Source organism: Trachymyrmex cornetzi, unplaced genomic scaffold (genome assembly GCF_001594075.2).
Source record: "Trachymyrmex cornetzi isolate Tcor2-1 unplaced genomic scaffold, Tcor1.1 scaffold43, whole genome shotgun sequence".
NCBI lineage: Eukaryota > Metazoa > Arthropoda > Insecta > Hymenoptera > Formicidae > Trachymyrmex > Trachymyrmex cornetzi.
The window spans coordinates 49,592-67,203 of NW_017299069.1; the positions used below are offsets into that span (position 1 = coordinate 49,592).

A 17,612-nucleotide genomic window follows, 5' to 3' on the forward strand; every position below is an offset into this window, starting at 1 on the left:
CTGCTGTTGTTGCTGCTGTTTTTTCAATTCACGATTCTGTTGCTCGGCCTGAGCCAGCAAAGCGGAGAAGGTATCTTTGTGCGAGTGCAACGACGGTGGCGGTAAAACGGACGTAGAAGAACTCGAAGCTCGAGAAGACGGAATTGATGTAACAGTAATGGAGAACGGTTTTTGAGCACTTGTCGGAGGATTGGGAAGACCGATCGGTGCCGATGTCGGAGTCACGGTCACGTTAGGTGTAATTGTACTCTTTTTGCTGTGCTCGAGATAATGACCGCTTTGTTGTTCCTTTGCGGCGCTCAACCCCAATACTATTTCATCCAATTTCCTGCGCTTCTTCTCTTTTCCGACTACCGGTTCCTCTGTCGGCTGTTAAGAGATAAATTAGACATTAAACAGAATATATATACATAAATAAATATATATAAATATATATTTATTATATATATATATATATATAATTAGAAACTTAGTAGTACTTAAAAATGTACTCACGCAAGATTTTCTTTTCATGAGCTTATCAAGCATACTGTCCAATTTCCCTTTATTGCTACTGACTTGTTTATTTTTGTTCGGCATGGAGAAGTCTTGAACTTCATTCATAATGTCCTTGTTACTATCAGAGCTTGATTTAGGATATCTGAAATAAATATAATCATTAAAATATTTTCAAAGGCTGGTATTCATAGTTGATTCTTATTTCAAGACCATCTTAAGTAATGTCTTAAGATGCTAATGTGGCTCTCTGATTGGTTCGTAACACCTCAAGACAGAACTTAAGACAATCTTGAATATAAGAACTGATTATGAAATACCTTAAAGATATTCATAACATTATATTAATTACATTATTAGATATTTTATCGAATATCTTACCCAGCGGATAGATCGATAGGCGTCAAAGTGCTCGATGTCCCAGGTATAACGGTCGTTTTCCCTGGAACGGTGTATTTTAAGTCAAAGGGTATATTCGGTGTTCGCGTTTGTTGATGTGCTGGCGGTGGCTGGACCGGCGTAGAGCGTCGTGATTCTTCGGACTGGGATTCATCATTGATCTCCCAGGTGGTCGAACCAGAGAGAACAACTGGTTTGCTGAGGGGCGCGGGTGATGGCGTACTTAAGTGACTGCTATTGAGAAGCGCATGAAGCTTAGCTGTAAAATGAAATAAATAATCATACACAATAAATATGCTCAGTTATGACAAACGTGTGATTGTATTATTAGTATAAAAATGCTTTTAATTACCTCGCTCGGTCTCTACATCTATGGCAATATGCCTTTTGCGTTTCTTCGAAGCGGAGATGTTGTTTCCGCTTACTATAGATCTAGACACTCCGTGGTCCGTGGTGATTGTTATCACTTCCGAACATTCCTTTTCGTTTTGCGCAAGCTCCAACTCCTCGCCGGCACTAAAGTTCACCGACACCGGCCACTCTTTGTGTTCTATCGCGTGCACGATGTGCATTAAACGAGCTTCGATCGCGTGCTCCTAAAAAGTAAAGGCGAATCAATAAGTATAATAGAATTCGAGATACATATAATAAAATAATAATGAGCCTATATATAGTGTATAAATTAAAATGTACACTAAATTTCCTTTTTTTAAATATCTAATAAAATATTTTTCATATTAAATTTTTCATATTATGTGCGTAAATAAAAGCTTATCAAAAATTTAAAAAAGTTTACCTTCGGCCACTTTATAGATGTATTAGTGCAGCCATGTGCCAGGAGTTGCATCACTGTAGGCTCGTTACTGTAATCCGCCGGCTTATCTCGTAAAACAAATGTATCGATCTGCGTTAACCGTGACAGTGGTTGTATCACCTCTAAATCTGGGAACATTGCTTTCAATTCTGCAGCCTGGACGCTGCACTTATCATCAATTTGCGGAACCTTCGCCTTTTCTTTAGTAACGTCCGAATTTTTTGCTTCTTGCGTCTCGATCTCTTCCTTCATCGGTGGATTATCTGGTTTTGCGCTTTTGTTATTATCATCTTCGACAACGGGCTCGATAGTTTCAGTGCTCTTCTCAACATCCTCGATCTTCTCCTTAATTTCTGTTTCATTTTTCTCGGTTGTTTCCATTACAATTTCTTGCGCTTGTGACTCATCTGATTTCTCAGCGGATTCGGCTTCGTGTTTAATATCTTTTTCTTGTACATTATCCTCTTTCTCAAGTTCTACAACAGCAGAACTCTCCGCATTGTCCGAACTAGCTTCATTCGTGACCTTTTCATCGGTCAACTTGGCAGTGCCTGTCTGATTAGCTTTGGTGCTGTCGCATTTAATTGGCTCTATCGCTAGCTCGTTCTTTTCCTCGTTCTTTACAGCGACGTTTTCCACGTCCGATGTTCTCGCGACGGTGGTGATCGTCAACGAACTACCGATAGATTTTTCTTCGGGTTTAGCCTCTGTTTTGACGATAGTCAATTCCACTTGGCTTTTCTCAGAGTCCACATTCTCGGGTTTCTTATCGGAAGTACTTTGGTCTTTGTCCTTTTTCGCTCCAACTTTTTCAATCTTTAAAGTTCCCTCGCCTTTCTCCAGTTTCACAAGTATCTCGTCCTTGTCAAACTTCAAAATATCTTCTCTATTCTCGATCTTTATCGCTTTTTCGGACTTATCTATTACTTTAGGAGTCTGCGTGCTTGCATACATTCCTCTCGTCGTAAGAAGCTTGTGAAACGAAAAGTCCGGGTCGTTTAGTATAGTTATATCGGTACGCCCGAGACCATGCTTCGCTGCTCCGAGTAACAATTCCTTGTCATGTTTCCCTGCCTGCCACCAATCCGGCGTATCTCCCGATGGTTGACACAACGAGAGCCGTTCCTCGAGATGCGGATGCGACAGGATTTCCTCGCGGATTTTGCTCAGAAGATCAACACGATCGAGTATTTGTCTCGCTTTGGCAGGACTCAGCTGATCCACTGGAACATCTGTAAAATCTGCAACGTCAACTAAGTAAAATACTTTACGCAGAACAAAAAAAATATATTCAATTATATAAATACCAATTATATAATTAGTATTGTATAAATAAAAATTAATAAAATTGAATATATTAATTTAAAAAAAAAATTAGAAAGGACGCACCTTCCTCTTCATTCAGTTTCGCGTTGCAAACTTTTTTGCACATTGCTCTGAACGACATATAGTAGTCTGTGAGATCGTTGTCTGTTTTCTTGTCAAATCGAGCGATACTTTTGAATTTGGTCCAGTCATACTGGGCCTTTTTCCTATCATAATTAACGCCATACGTAGACACCACCCGTAGGAACTCGCTTTCTTCACGGCGGGTCCACTTCGCCTTTTGTTCCTCGAATCGAGTACGTTCTCGCTCTTTCACTATGGCCTCCATTTTTTCTTTTTTCTCCATCTTCTGTAAATATAACGTAAGACACCTCAAATAATGTAATGGACTTTTTTTTTAAATGTACAACAAAATGATCTTATATACTAACCAAAAGATACATTGCTAATTGCTGCAAATCCCATCCTTGCATATTCGAAAGTGGTTCATGCATCATGCCGGTATGATTTATGGGAGTGGTCTCGCTGTCCATTCCCATCTTTCCAGGTTTTGGAATAACTTTAACATCCTCTTTCTTATTAACATTTCGCTGAAAGGAAGATATCATGCGACGCAGTCGTGTATTAAGCTCTACCACAGCAGGCCAAGATGACTTTTCGTCATCTGTGATAAGACCGTCATTTCCGTCGTGGCTGCCACTAGCCTCTGGTATTGGCGTGTCCGCCTTACTCGAGATGGCAGGGGAATCTGCTGGTGTTTCTCGACTAAACTTGTCAGAATCTTTCGAATCTTTTGTCATTCCAGGAGATTCACCATCCTCCATATCGTTCTCCAGACTGTTGTCGTCTCTACTGCTACTGCTGAAATTTTGGAAAATAGCAGGATAAGGATAATATCAAACGTTTTTTTTTCTTTTGAATAAAACAAACAAGATACTCGTTTGTCGCGCATATACGTATGTAATAAACTTTGAAATTATTTTACACGATATTCCTGTCCAAGTTTTATTCCGTAGAATGAAGAGAACTAGAAAAAAAGAGAATGGTATCTATTGATTTAATTTATCGTTTCCTCTCTTGATGTTTCGTAACGTCAACTATAAATAGAAAGGCAGCGAAGTTAGATGATCTATTTTAATGCGCGCAGCTTTTTCATATATGTGATAAAATATCTTTGACAGAGAAGAGTCTGAAAGCAAAAGAACGACGCCATATTCTCAAAATGTAGTAGATACAAACAAATTCTGTTCCTTCCTAATTTTTGCTGTTTGTGCACAGCATTCACTGGTCGATAATATTTCGCAAAGAAGATTCAAAAGTTAAAGAATGAGGCTAAAGTGAACATTATATACGCCATTCTATTGCTGAAAATAAAAGCTATGACCGTACAAGCGTATATATATGTATATATATATATATATATAGAAAGCGGTGCAAGCGGCATAAGTGTTAGGACAGTTAGGCAGGGCATAAAGAAGATAAAAGAAAGAGAGAGATGAACAAATAACGAATAAAGAAAAAAATGACTAAGGTACTCACTCGGTGGTACTCTTGTTCTGAGAGTTCTGGAAAGGGGGAGGACAGCTTGTAATGAAAGAAAGCGCGGGGTCAGTCCTCATCTGGTCGTAATTCTCATAGCCGTGTTTGTAGCAGCCGACTATTAAGGATTTATCTGCTGTCGAGTCCCACCATTTCGCCGGTCGGTCCGTCAACTGTGGAAGGTCTAGCGGCAACGCACTGCAGGGCGGTTTCGTTTTACAAAGTTTGCCAATTTGCTTACGTGCCGATATCAGCGCGTGTTCATTAATTTATAAAGGGAAATTTTAATTAACAAATTTATATAAAGGGATTTCAAGGGAGATTTCCCTTCGCAATAACACGGGATTTTTTTCTGTATAAAAATTTCAGAAATATAATACGACACACAAAATATCCGGATCCCCCATCCCTCTTTGAGATTTTAAAATCACACGTTTCCGATTATCTCCCTTCGATTACAGTGCACTGCTTAGCAACAAGTCTTATGGCTTACCACTCTGTTGCAGAAATTCGATCATCCTCGCGACAGTTTTACCAAGTGTCTCTCTCTCGTAGCGATTCGCGAGCGCACGTGTATATGTTAACGTATTGATACGTGCATACAGGATGGGGAAAAAACGATTTTATATTAGTAGCGTAGGGTAAAAAACGAATTGGTAGTCGTTCTGCAGAGCTACATGGACCAACTTGATCCGGGCTCTATGAGCATTCCTCATACAGGTATAGCTCCCAGGATATCAACAAATACATCGCACATGCAACTATGCTAAGCTCCGTGGTAAGCACATATGTGAGTATACACGAATCTGTGATAGATGGTAGTCTATGGTACGAAAAAGCGTGAGAGGAGAAGAATGATGTGGACTCACCTGACATGAACGCCGTCATTGATATGCTGGACTAAGTCGCCAATAATCTCGTGTTTGATATAATACAGCATTCGTACACGCAACAATACTCTGTAAGATAAAAAACAATAAATCAAATTCTCTGAATAAGAATGAATAAAAATTGAGAAATTAAATAAATAACTGTTACTGCATCCAATAATTTTAATTTAAAAAATGACAAATGTTGGGGATTTATAATAATCAACAAAAATAAAAACGCAAAAAAAAAAACAAATATTACTTATAAACGTCCATAACATTGTAATTTAGAAGAAAATTTAAGATGACTTATGCTTCCTCTCTAACATTCAAACTCCTCACAATTTATAATTTTGTGTATATTTACTTATTAGCATGTCGACCGAGATGCTTTCTATAGTTGCTCTCAAGAAAGATGTCTCCATCGAATTTTTCCGCGTTGCTCCAATGATTGGGGTCACTCGGTCCGCCATTGATGACCGATCCCCGGGTCTCTCTGCCCTCTCGGACACGGCTCTTCTTCTTCTGCCGACTGTTTCTGCTGCTAGTGTTCACCGACACGCACTTTACCTTCTCACCGTTCTCAATGGGCGTGATAAGATCCCAGATAAAACTACGAATCTTTTCATCGCCGCGATAATAGCGCAGGCAATAGAGCAGAATGACGCGAGCGCAATCCTCAACGTCGACTTCACGCCAACCGCGACGAAACTGGCTATGCTGCAGAATTTCTTCCCAGCGTCCCCAGCCAAACGTCAGCAGTCCACGCTCGACCTTGAAACATTCGCTGCGCGCCCAACTGCCGTATACTACCTCGCCTTCGCGTGGCACGTATTCATCGTAGAACTTGCGTGTCTTTTTGCCGAACTTGTCGCGTCGCTTCTTACTTCTGCCAGACAAGCCGATCGCGTCATCATCGCTGTTCTCGTCTGAGCTGTCCAATTCAGACATGTCAACCACTGATTCGTCATGACCATAACGCTTAATTTGTGTCCTTCGCCGAGGCTCGGATATCACTAGCTCATCCTCCTCCTTCTTTTCCGTGGTATCAATCTCCGCTTTCTTCGCCCATTTCTTCCAAAAGTCGGGGTCATCTATATTAATGTCTGACCGATTCGATGAGCATGCGAAACTCGCTTTCGAGAATGTCGAGCCTTTTTCTGCTTCTATGGTAATAATCTGAGTTCTTCGTTCAAGAATCTGCTCAATATCTTCCTCGCAGAACTTGTCGCCAGCATTGTCATCATCCATAATAGCACCATAAGCACCTTTTTTCAGTAGATCTTCGATTTCCTTCTTTGTCAATTGTTTATTGCTGGGATCTTTACCGCCTTGGCTAGTATTCATGGATTGCAGGATCGCTTTATCAAGTCCCAATTTTAGAGATGCCTTGTCAAACATCTCACGTTCATACGTATTACGGCAGAGCAAACGGTATACCTTGACCATTTTTTGCTGCCCAATTCGATGACACCGAGCTTGCGCCTGTAAATCATTCTGTGGATTCCAGTCACTATCATAAATAATGACAGTGTCGGCCGCAGTTAAATTAATGCCGAGTCCACCTGCTTTCGTACAGAGCAAGAAGACGAACCGATCCGAGTCTGGTTTGCTGTAACGATCAATGGCGGCCTGTCGCAGATTTCCGCGAATTCTACCGTCAATTCTTTCATATGGATACTTTTTATACAGCAGATAGTCTTCAAGCAGATCCAGACACTTTACCATTTGGCTAAATATCAAGACTCGATGACCACTGGCTTTCAGTTTCGGCAGTAACTTGTCGATCAGAACCATCTTTCCGGAGCTGTTCACCAGAGCGTGATAATACGCCTCGGAATCTTCTTTCTCGCCGGTCTTGTAATCTAGTTGTATCTGATCCTCGGCGCCATTCAGCAGGAATGGATGGATACAACACTTTCTCAATTCCATCATTGTGTTCATGAGATTCGGAATATTGGCCGAAGTGGTGCCCTTAGCAAGAAACGAGAAATTTCTCTCAAGAATTCCGCGGTAATACTTCTTTTGTATATTAGTCAATTCCACCTCGACAACAGTTTCCTCCTTTGGTGCTAATGATTTCTCAACGTCTTCCTTTAAGCGACGTAGCATCATCGGTTTCAAGAGAAGTTGCAGCTTTTGCACTTCGCCTTCGCTACTTAGGTTACCAAATTCCTTCAGGAATGCTTCGTTACTTGCAAACTGCTGCGGTTCGAGGAAATTCAACAAGGAAAACAGTTCGTTGACGTTATTTTGCAACGGTGTGCCTGACAAAAGTACTCTGTGCTCCAGATTCAATTGTCTGAGGCCTTCGAGGAGCTTACAATTTCGGTTCTTTAATCGGTGAGCTTCGTCTATAACGCAGAGTCTCCAATTGTATCCACGTAGTTCATTAAAGTCCGTTATAATGATCTCAAACGTTGTTATCAACACGTTGAATTTTACTAAATCTTTGATTTGCTGTCCCTTATCGTTCTTGTAATAAACTTCAAATTCTTGTAGCATGGTACGACTTGACGCACTATAATTTAAATTTATAACAGTGACAATTCAGTTTGTTTCTGCATATAGATAAAATTGCATTAATATACTTACGATCCATGATATACTACGACATTCATATCAGTCCAGCTTTCAAATTCTCGCTGCCAATTTGGGATGGTCGACAACGGAGCTATAATCAAGAATGGTCCGCGAATTCCGTATTTGTAGACCGCGTCTACGAATGTCAGAGACTGAATCGTCTTTCCCAAGCCCATCTCATCAGCGAGAATGCAATTGTGTCCATTGTACCATGAAAATAGCAGCCAATTCAATCCTTCCAATTGATAAGGTCGTAAAATGTTATTGCTCTTGTAAACTGGTGATTCTTCCAGTTTCACCCAGGCTGCAGCATTGGGCTTTTTCTTCGGCTGGAATAACAAGAATATATACATGAATGTGTATAAAAGATAAGTAAAACATTAAATTTGCATATTTAATTTTAAATTTTGTAAAATATATATATATATACAAATTTTAATATATACCTTCCATTGTTCCTTTGGTGGCACCTTATTAAATTTCGCAAACTGAGCTATTTTTTCAGGATCAACATCTTCTTCTAATTCCCAGGTAGAGTCCTCATACTGCAGAGATCGCCATTTAACCAAAAAATGTCTGACTGTTTCTCCAGTAGTTGGATCATTGTGAGTTGCTTCATCTAAAACTCGATCAACTTCGACAAAATCTGGATTGAAGGGATCATCTTCGGTCTAAGAAAGAAAGGTTTTCATAAAATGGGTTTTAAATTATTTTTAATGTTAATTTTTAATATGCAATCATCAATATATCATATTCATAAGTTAAAATAACAAACGTCAAAAGTACATTTTCGAAAATGTTGGTGTTTTGTTGTTGCTTCTGCTTAAATCTTTTTAATTTAGCTTGGATACGCTTATCGCCTTTGTACATTTCCTCTTCCGTTCTCCATTCGCAATGCAAATAGGAAAAAGTCCGATATTTAACGAAATATTCTTCGACTTCGACGAACTGTGGCTTCGTCTCGACAACAGCGGTAGTCTCGACTGGTTTCGAATCCGAGGAAGATTCTTCCGCTTTCTTTGCATCTTCCTTTTTTACGCTATCAGTTTCATTTTTTTCCTCGTCTTTGGCCTCAGTCTTCGCTTCTTTCTCGGTATTTTCCGTACCTTCTTTTTTCACAGAATCATCAGATGTCGCGTCTTTGTTGTCAGATTCTTCTTTATCCGCGTTTTCATTCTTTTCTACAGGCGGTTCTACTTTGGGTACCACGGGCTTAACTTCTCTCTTTCCCATTCGAGAGCATAAAATATGTTGCACAACCATAGAGTCTTCATCTGTAGTGTTCTATAAAACAGACCAGTACAATTAAAATTATGGCGATTGTCATAACAATCTTTACAAAAGCAGTTAACAATTCGAAAGATACGTACAATGTATACAAAGTTGGGTTTGTTAGGCCCGACTTCGCCGCCCTCACCACCCTCTTTTTTGGTGGCAGCAGGCTTTGAAGTATTTGCACCCTCCACTTTTTTCGACACTTGAGCTTCTTGCATAGGAACATCATCATCAGAGAACCGCAACATTACATCATCTACATACTTCTTGCGATGAGTGTTTCTCGCGGATCGCCGCTTATTCACATCATCACCAGCTTCCGGTGATGGCGGAGGTGTTGCCGCTAGTTCCTCGCCATCAGAATCAGGGGCAATGCGACTCTTGCGTTTTCTATAAAAAAAATGATAAAATTTTATAGTCATTACATATGGTATTCGTTATCAAACATTATTGATTAATAAAATAGTTATTACTTACTTAGAACTTCTGGAACTTTTCCCCCCGGACGACTTGCCAGTATTAGATCGTTTCCTAGCAGCAGATTTCTTTTTACTAGTCGTATTTTCAGCAGTTGCAGTAGTCGCTTCTGAGTTTTCATCTTTTTTATCCTCCTCTGTAGCATCTTCTGTCCCTGTTTTCTCTTTGCCTTCTTCCTTTATTTCGGATAACATAGGTTCATTGGTGGAAGAATCCACTTGTTCCTGATCACCCTGTATGGATGATTCACAGACCTTTGTCTCGGCATCCTTAACAGCACTAGAATCCGAAACGGCAGTTTCTTCGTTTTCGCGTACAACTTCATCATCAGCGGACTCAGATTGATTAGTTTTTCTATAAGAGTATTAGTAAATATAACGCTAGTTTATAATACACGAGTAAATATGTCCGTTTCTAGATATCATACTTACTTTCTGTTACGCTTTGTTGAATCTTTGTCTTTATCCTTATTTCTCTTTCTCGCCACTTTCGGTGATTTCGGTTCCTTGGGTGGTTTTGGTTCCTTCTTAGGTTTCGGCTCTTTGGGTTCTTTAGGTTCCTTCGGCTTGCGTGGTTTTCGAGGCGATCGGGACTTTCTGCCTTTATTCCATTCTTCTTCCATATCTCCAGAAGATGGCTTAATATCTTCCGAATCTGCAGCACTGTCTACTACATTGCTGCTATCACCTGGAGTGACTTTATTGTCCGACAAAGGTTGCTCGGGTTGCTGAGTGGCAGTGGTAGGTGCAGATGCCTCTTTATCGGCTTTTTTACGACTTTTCTTTGCTCGAGGCGTACCTTTACTACGACCACGTCCAGTAGTACTGGAAACCTATTTTCAATAATATTTAATAGATAATTTTTTTTTCAAAGATAAGATACAATATAAACAGAAGTAAAAATTATAAAGAAAAAAAAATCATTTAAATCTCTGTTTGCTATGTAGGGTCCCAAATATCAATTATATACAAGTATTCTTCATGTAGTTGAGTTAGACTAACAGTAATGTTGATTTTTCAATTGGCATTAGAAAAGTTAGTTAATTTCAGATATTCTCAAATAAAATATTTCTTTTAAACATAAATTATATTCATCGTATAACAAAGAAATTATACTTTACCTGTGGACTATCAACTACAGCAGCTGTAAACATCGGTGTTTGTAGTATACATTGTGGACCACCATTACATTGATCATTCGTTTCGTGTTGCTGTAACGCCTGCAATTTCTCCTGCAAGGCGACAACCTTTTCTTGATTTTCTGGAGCCGGTGGCATGCAGTACAATTCCTGTAACTGCTGTTGCAATGCGGCTCGTTCTTGATGATGCGTAAGCGGTGCACAAGACGTGCCAAAACCAGCAGTTGCGACTGGGGTTTGTGTAGGATTAGTCGGCATGCTATACATGTTCGGCATTGTGTTGCCAGTGATCATGTCGCCTCCAGGATGATACTATTATTTAAAAAATTAATTATATCAATAAGAAATATATATTGTCACAACTGATTTATGTAAAATATATATTTCACGAATATATATATTTTATCGTAGGACATAGAATATATCACAGAATATTCTAAATAAAATTATTATGTTGAGATATATTCTTTAACAATATTTTGATAATACCTGATGTGGTGTTTGCGAATTTGGCACGGGAACCGCAGCTTGATGCGGCGGCAATACCATACCGGCAGTCTGACTGACTGCGGGTATTTGTTGTGCGTTTAAATGTCCAGACGGCACCTGAGCGTTCTGGTTCTGCATCTGAGATGTCGGATTTTGTATCGGCTGCGTTTGCATCAGCGCCGCACCCTGTGGCATTATGCCGACCTGCTGAGGTTGCATATGGGGTGGTTGCGTCTGTGGTGGTGTCGCCGTCGTTGATTGAGCCTGTTGTGTAACGACAGTCGGACTCTGCTGAGCCACCGGCGCTAACTGTGGCTGTGGCTGCGCTAACTGGGCTTGCGATTGTCCTAGTTGGGGCTGTGGTTGTCCTAATTGAGGCTGTGCTTGTCCCAACTGTGGCTGTGGTTGTCCCAGTTGTGGCTGAGGCGCTGGTGGAATTTGTTGAGACTGCACCGGCTGTGTTTGACTCAATATGGGTTGTTGAGGTTGAGGAATTTGCGATTGTTGAGTGGGTGCAATTTGCTGCTGTTGCTGTTGTTGTTGTGGTGGTGGTTGCGGTTGAGGTATTTGCTGCTGTGATTGCAATTGCTGATTTATTTGAACAGGCTGCGATTGATTAATTTGAGATTGTTGTGACGATTGCAACTGAGGTTGAGGAGGCGGTATCGTAGCCTGAGGCTGGACTACCTGTGGCTGAGTTATATGAAGCTGTTGCACTGGTTGTTGCACCGATTGTTGTACTGGCTGTTGCATCGGCTGCTGTGGAGGGCAATTGATAGGCTGTTGCTGAGTATGCTGTGGTTGTTGCTGTATCATGACTTGTTGCGTTGTACTGCTCAATGGCGGCTGATGTACTTCTATATTTTGTTCCTGTGGTTTCGCTTCACACACACTCGGATTCTCAATACCAGAAACGGGATTTTGAATCGGTGTAATAACCGGTTGTTGTTGTTGTTGTTGTTGTTGCTGTTGTAATGACGTAGTCACATTTGTGCACTCCATATTGCCACTTGTGCTGGACGCGGGAAGAGACTGCACCGTTTCAATCGGAGATATACTCGCCGGTGTAGGCATATTTCCTACCGTAGATGTATGATCTAAAGATAAATTATTTTGCGAATTATTTTGTGCCGATGTGTCCACTTGCGGTGGGCCGAGTTGCGCGGTTGCATCCGGTTGCTGAGTCTGCTGAGCGCTCTGATGCAAAGAAGGCTCGGGTTCTGGTTGTTTCGGGGTTTCGATCGGGTTCTGCACGACGTTCTCCGTCGACGTCGTCGGTTCTCTCGTTGTCGTTGTGCTCGTCGTTGTCGCCGTTTCCACAACGTTATGAACAGTAGTCTCCGGTCCAGCGACGGGGAACATCGGAGTACTCTGCTCGGATACTATTGGCGCTTGCTGAGGCTGCTCTATTATGCCACCTCTTTCCTCGGTAACGCCGATATTTGGCCTAATCTGCGATTGTTGCGGCTGTTGTTGTGGATGTGATTGCCACTGAGCGGGCATTGGCATTCTGGGCCCCGTGACTTGACCTGGCATCGGACTCTGCGCCGTCGGTTGCTGCGGCAGAACATTCGGTGTCTGCGACATTGGCGGACGTGTTTGGAACTGATTATACTGATCCGGAGTGGGAACGCTGGAATTCGACACAGCGACTCCCGGCATCACCATCTGTTCGAGAGCCTGCAGAGTAGTCTGCTGTTGTTGCGATGATGGATTCATTTGCATAGATGTAGGCGGACACGAGGGTGACACTGACATCGCGTTAGCCTGATTGCTTTGTTGATGTGGAAGTTGAACGTGAGGATGTGGCGAAAGCGTGGTGGGCTTGGCAGGCGACATAATGGGTCGCGGTGACATCTGCTGCTGCACCGCCGGTGGACGCGGAGACATTTGTGGCCGTGGCGACATTTGTGGTGATAACTGTGGGAACGCAGCGCGATACTGTGGACTCGTCGAGTGTTTAGTCGGTGCTGTGCCGAACTGTTGTTGTGGCGGCGCTGAATGTTGAGGTTGATTAAACATTGATGTGGCATGATGGGGATATTGAGGATCCATCGTCGGTTGTTGTTGCGTGTTCGGATGTTGAGGAGTGTGCTGAGGGTACTGTTGAGGATGAGACGGATGCGGTTGATGCGTCGGATGATGATGCGGCATTCTCGCCTGGGGTGGTTGTTGAGCCTGCTGTTGCTGATGAATCGCCGAAGCGAAACCAGGATAACCGGGAGTCGTCTGATACATCGCCGCTACCGAATTACCTTGCTGGTAATGTTGTTGCTGCCCAACCATATGCTGATAGACCCCACCGGTCGCGCCAGGTTGCATCGATTGATGCAAAACCCCCATGTTGCCTATCATCCCTTGTTGACTAAAGTGTTGTTGCTGCTGCTGTTGCTGCTGTATCTTTTGATTAATAACACCAGCTTGATCTTGCTGATGAGAATACTGTGGTGGCATGTGTTGCCTGTATGTGGCAGGCTGTGGAGCCATCTGATTGTAATGCCTCTGCATCTGTGGATAACCAGTTCCATTACCCGGCCAACCTTGTTGGCTAGGATCTATACTCATGTTGGCTCTAGCCATCGAGTGTTGCTGCTCCATAGAGTATATATTGTCATTGTAACTAGGATACTGACCACCGGTACCCGGATGAGGCCCCCTATGCTGTTGCGGTGCAATGTTACGAGTCTGATTTTGAAACGCGCCCGGCACCATAGCACGCTGAGGTGTGGCGCTATTATCGAACGTACCGAGATTTTGGTTAAACATGCTGCGCTGCGACGGATTTTGCAATTGATTCGAGCCACCAAATTCAGATCCGCCGAATGAGGTTAATTTTTGTATTGGAGATTCTTGAGAAATGTTATAAGATTGGCTAATGTAACTCCCTCCTCCATTAGGGCCGGAATTCAGACCGTCTCTGGACACCGCTACGGAATTATTCGCAGGCGCAGGATCGAAGTGATCGTTCCCTCCGAGATCAGGAAGAGCCTCGAGCATCGAGCCACTGACATCTTCACCAAACAGATCGTAGTCCATGTCTACGCTGAAGGACTCCTCGTCCCCATTTCAGACTTAGGAGAATATTGTACGATCTCTTTTATAGCCAGTAACGTGCCCATGGTAGTAAACCCAAGCTCTTGCTGTCTGAAACAATAGAAAAAAATTTTACATACTCTGGATACTCTTGCAGGTTTCCGAGTTTTTATGTATGTAGTACGGTATAAGAATTCTATTGATTCTCTCTCTTCGTTGGAGCGACATACGCCAAAGGGGAAAAGCTATACGCTTATGGTTCAATTCCTCATAATCGCCATAACTTTTCCCCCTCGGAATATATCCAGCTTGCAACATCTGGCCATATTTTCATATCAAAACCTTACAATTATATATATATACATACATACACACATACACACACACACACACACACACACACACACACACACACACACACACACACACACACACACACACACATATATATGTGTGTATCATGAGTACTAACAACAGACAGCTACAACAATTCTAGACTTGTTCAAGAGCACGAGGAACATCAATCGAGAAGGGAAGAAAATAAATGTCTACGTAAAGGAAGGCGCATAAATAAAAACATCGAGGACGATATATTATGCCGTAATTGGGGCATGATAATTGCCATCTTTCGTGAAATATTTCGCAATCGAATCGTTTCGACATACCGAGATATTCACAGAAAAACGTTTTTGCGTTACGGCTTTTGCGTATCCCGGTGCTATTAGACCCCAATAGAAACGAGTAATAATTTCCATGAAAGTCATGAATGAAATATCGAGGTTTCTCAGAGGGAAGAGCGCAAGCGAAGGAAGGGGAGGAGCGAGAGGGGCATTATTAGAATCGTCGCGGACAAGAGGAATATAAATGAAAAGCGCTGTACGACGCGAAGTGAGACGCGAGAGAAGCGGCACTTCGCACGGGAGTGCTACCTCTTTTTCCGGCGTAAAGTCGCGCGCACAAACGGCACGACGCGATCGTTGTCGGTGTTGTGTGATTCGCATATTTGTGCAAAATGACCGTAAACTATCTGAGTTTGTCTAATGGTTTAACAATGAATCATCGTCCGGACACGCGGCGTGCACGTTCACTGCACGTACACATGCTCTCTAAAACTTTTAGAGTAAATCTCATTTTGAACAGTGAAATCTCACTCTTATGCCTGTTCTCTTCTCTACCAATGTAATTAAATTTTAATCTTGATTCAACTGACTCTTTGTCTTTTTCTAGTTCTAAGAATTAGAAAAAGAAGAACAAGTTAAACCTGGTATAAACGGATATTCAAGAAAATTGACCCACTTTTTTTCAAGACTAGCTCAATTTTCACTCTTTAGAGTGAGATTCCACTCTAAAGAATTTAGAGAGTGTACAGCGGAAATTTTCGACGCGAGCCAATATAGTGGCTGCGTTCAGCCATCAGAAAAAGCAGCTTTGCAACTGTTGTAAAATTCTTTAACATGATTGGTTCTGCCTTTAGGTTCCTTACTGGATCTAAATGTCTAAGATCATGTTGAAGAATTTTATAATAGCTGCAAGGCTACTTTTTCTGATAAACGCAGTCAATGGCACTCCATGCACGGCGAATGTTTTCAGTGAGTCATTATTTTTTTATACGATAGCGAGCGACAAAATTCATTGTGGAGCAGCACCTCCGGGAGCGAAGGAATTAAAGTAGAAAGACACGAGGTGTCGAGAAACTCAAGAGAGAAGAGAGAGATATTATCAAGCTCGGCAGGGAGGGAGGGGGTGTCCAACTTTTACCGAAACTATGACAGACCGCGGGGTCGCCGGCGCGAGCGAACAATACTCGCGGCTTCCTTGCGTGTAACAATATGGCATTGTCGTCTCGTAAAATAAACGTTCCATCGGACTGACGAAAATCGACGCGATATCGCCGATCGATAGGCAACGTCGAATAAAACGAAGAAGAGAACGCCGGAAGGGGGAGAGCGAAGGAAGGACGGAGAAGAATAAAACAGATGAAACAAAAAATTGGAGCAACGTATAAACCTGATACACACTGACAAATACAGCGCGACGCGCGACAGTGGGGGAGCAGGGGAAAGAAAGAGAAAGAGATAGAGAGAGAGAGAGAAAAGAAGAGAACGTTCTCGTGTCTCGATGGAAAACGAACAAAAATACACTCACTCGATGTGTGCGTGCGCGAGTGAACAAGAGAGCGAGAGCGAGAATGCGAGCGAGCGAGCGAATGAACGAATGAGCGAACGAGCGGTCGAAACTGCATCGAACGAACGAACGAACGGTGGTAAGAAAAAAAGGAGAGATTCTATATACTTTCTCTTTCTCTCTCTCTCTCTCTTTCACCGCGGCAGTTCACGCTCGGCTGTATCTCATCGTCACGTCTTTACAGCCGTGAAATAGGAAGCCGCTTGTCTCTATGCCAGTCTATGCCGCGGTTTGTCGCGGGGTTATGGCATACGTTGAAATCGGCGTCGCGGCGAGAACGAGAGTCTCTCTCTCTCTCACGTGAGAAGCGTCGTCGGGGTCACTCGCGTCGTCGACACATCGATGATGACGGCGACGAACGGTGGAAAGAGAGGGAAAGAGAGGGGGGGGGGGGGGGAGAGAGGGAGAGAAAAGGAGCGAGTAAGAAAAACGACAGGCCCGATGACTACGGAAAGTACGCCATTATCGCGGAAGAGAGAAGGAGAGGAGGATAGAAATGATGCGGGGGAGAGCGAGAGAGATTTCCGTTCGGGGCCAGCGCGAGAGAGAATTCGTCGTTATCGCGCGGCCACCGCGACGCTCGATATTCGCCGACATCGGGCGGCAGCGCGTCACTCCGCGTCGCACCGTCTCTGCCCGCACAAGTATCAAGTACTCTTTTTTTTTTTTCTTAGCGGTGGCACTTTCTTGCAGCGGCGGTGGCGGCGGAGCGAGTGACCGAGCCAGCCAGATGAGAGGAGTAACACCGTATTTATTCGTTTCGCTCCCGTACCGTATCGTCTCGTGGCGTATCTCGCGGCTAAGGACGCGCCGCTGCACGCCACCAGCGGCGTTTCGTCAGAAAACCACCCTCGTCCGTCCATCCATCCAGCCAGCCATCCATCCATCCATCCGTCTGTCTGTCTGTCTGTCTGTCTGTCTGTCTGCTGTCCGTCCGTCCGTTTGTTCGCGCGAGCGCGCGCGCGCTTACATACATCATACTTTATACATA

General features: G+C 42.8%; 1 protein-coding gene across 4 annotated transcripts in view; it reads right to left on the minus strand.

Annotated features, from left to right (window-relative positions):
* Window positions 1–17,612, minus strand: part of kis (chromodomain helicase DNA binding protein kismet) — a 26,997-nt gene that overhangs the window by 3,654 nt on the left and 5,731 nt on the right. The window contains exons 2-19 of one of the 4 annotated variants that reach the window (XM_018512771.1): window positions 11,405–14,548; window positions 10,898–11,227; window positions 10,209–10,609; window positions 9,778–10,131; window positions 9,396–9,690; window positions 8,812–9,309; window positions 8,472–8,696; window positions 8,038–8,354; window positions 5,810–7,963; window positions 5,443–5,532; window positions 4,574–4,771; window positions 3,466–3,895; window positions 3,098–3,383; window positions 1,691–2,949; window positions 1,247–1,490; window positions 877–1,153; window positions 496–640; window positions 5–369 (exon numbers count right to left, since the gene is read on the minus strand). In XM_018512771.1, the coding sequence (XP_018368273.1) occupies window positions 5–369; window positions 496–640; window positions 877–1,153; window positions 1,247–1,490; window positions 1,691–2,949; window positions 3,098–3,383; window positions 3,466–3,895; window positions 4,574–4,771; window positions 5,443–5,532; window positions 5,810–7,963; window positions 8,038–8,354; window positions 8,472–8,696; window positions 8,812–9,309; window positions 9,396–9,690; window positions 9,778–10,131; window positions 10,209–10,609; window positions 10,898–11,227; window positions 11,405–14,440 (10,904 nt within the window). In that variant the 5' untranslated portion in view covers window positions 14,441–14,548. Of the gene's footprint in view, window positions 370–495; window positions 641–876; window positions 1,154–1,246; window positions 1,491–1,690; window positions 2,950–3,097; window positions 3,384–3,465; window positions 3,896–4,573; window positions 4,772–5,442; window positions 5,533–5,809; window positions 7,964–8,037; window positions 8,355–8,471; window positions 8,697–8,811; window positions 9,310–9,395; window positions 9,691–9,777; window positions 10,132–10,208; window positions 10,610–10,897; window positions 11,228–11,404; window positions 14,549–17,612 lie in introns of those variants that run through there. The other 3 variants (XM_018512772.1, XM_018512774.1, XM_018512775.1) reach the window with 3 other exon arrangements.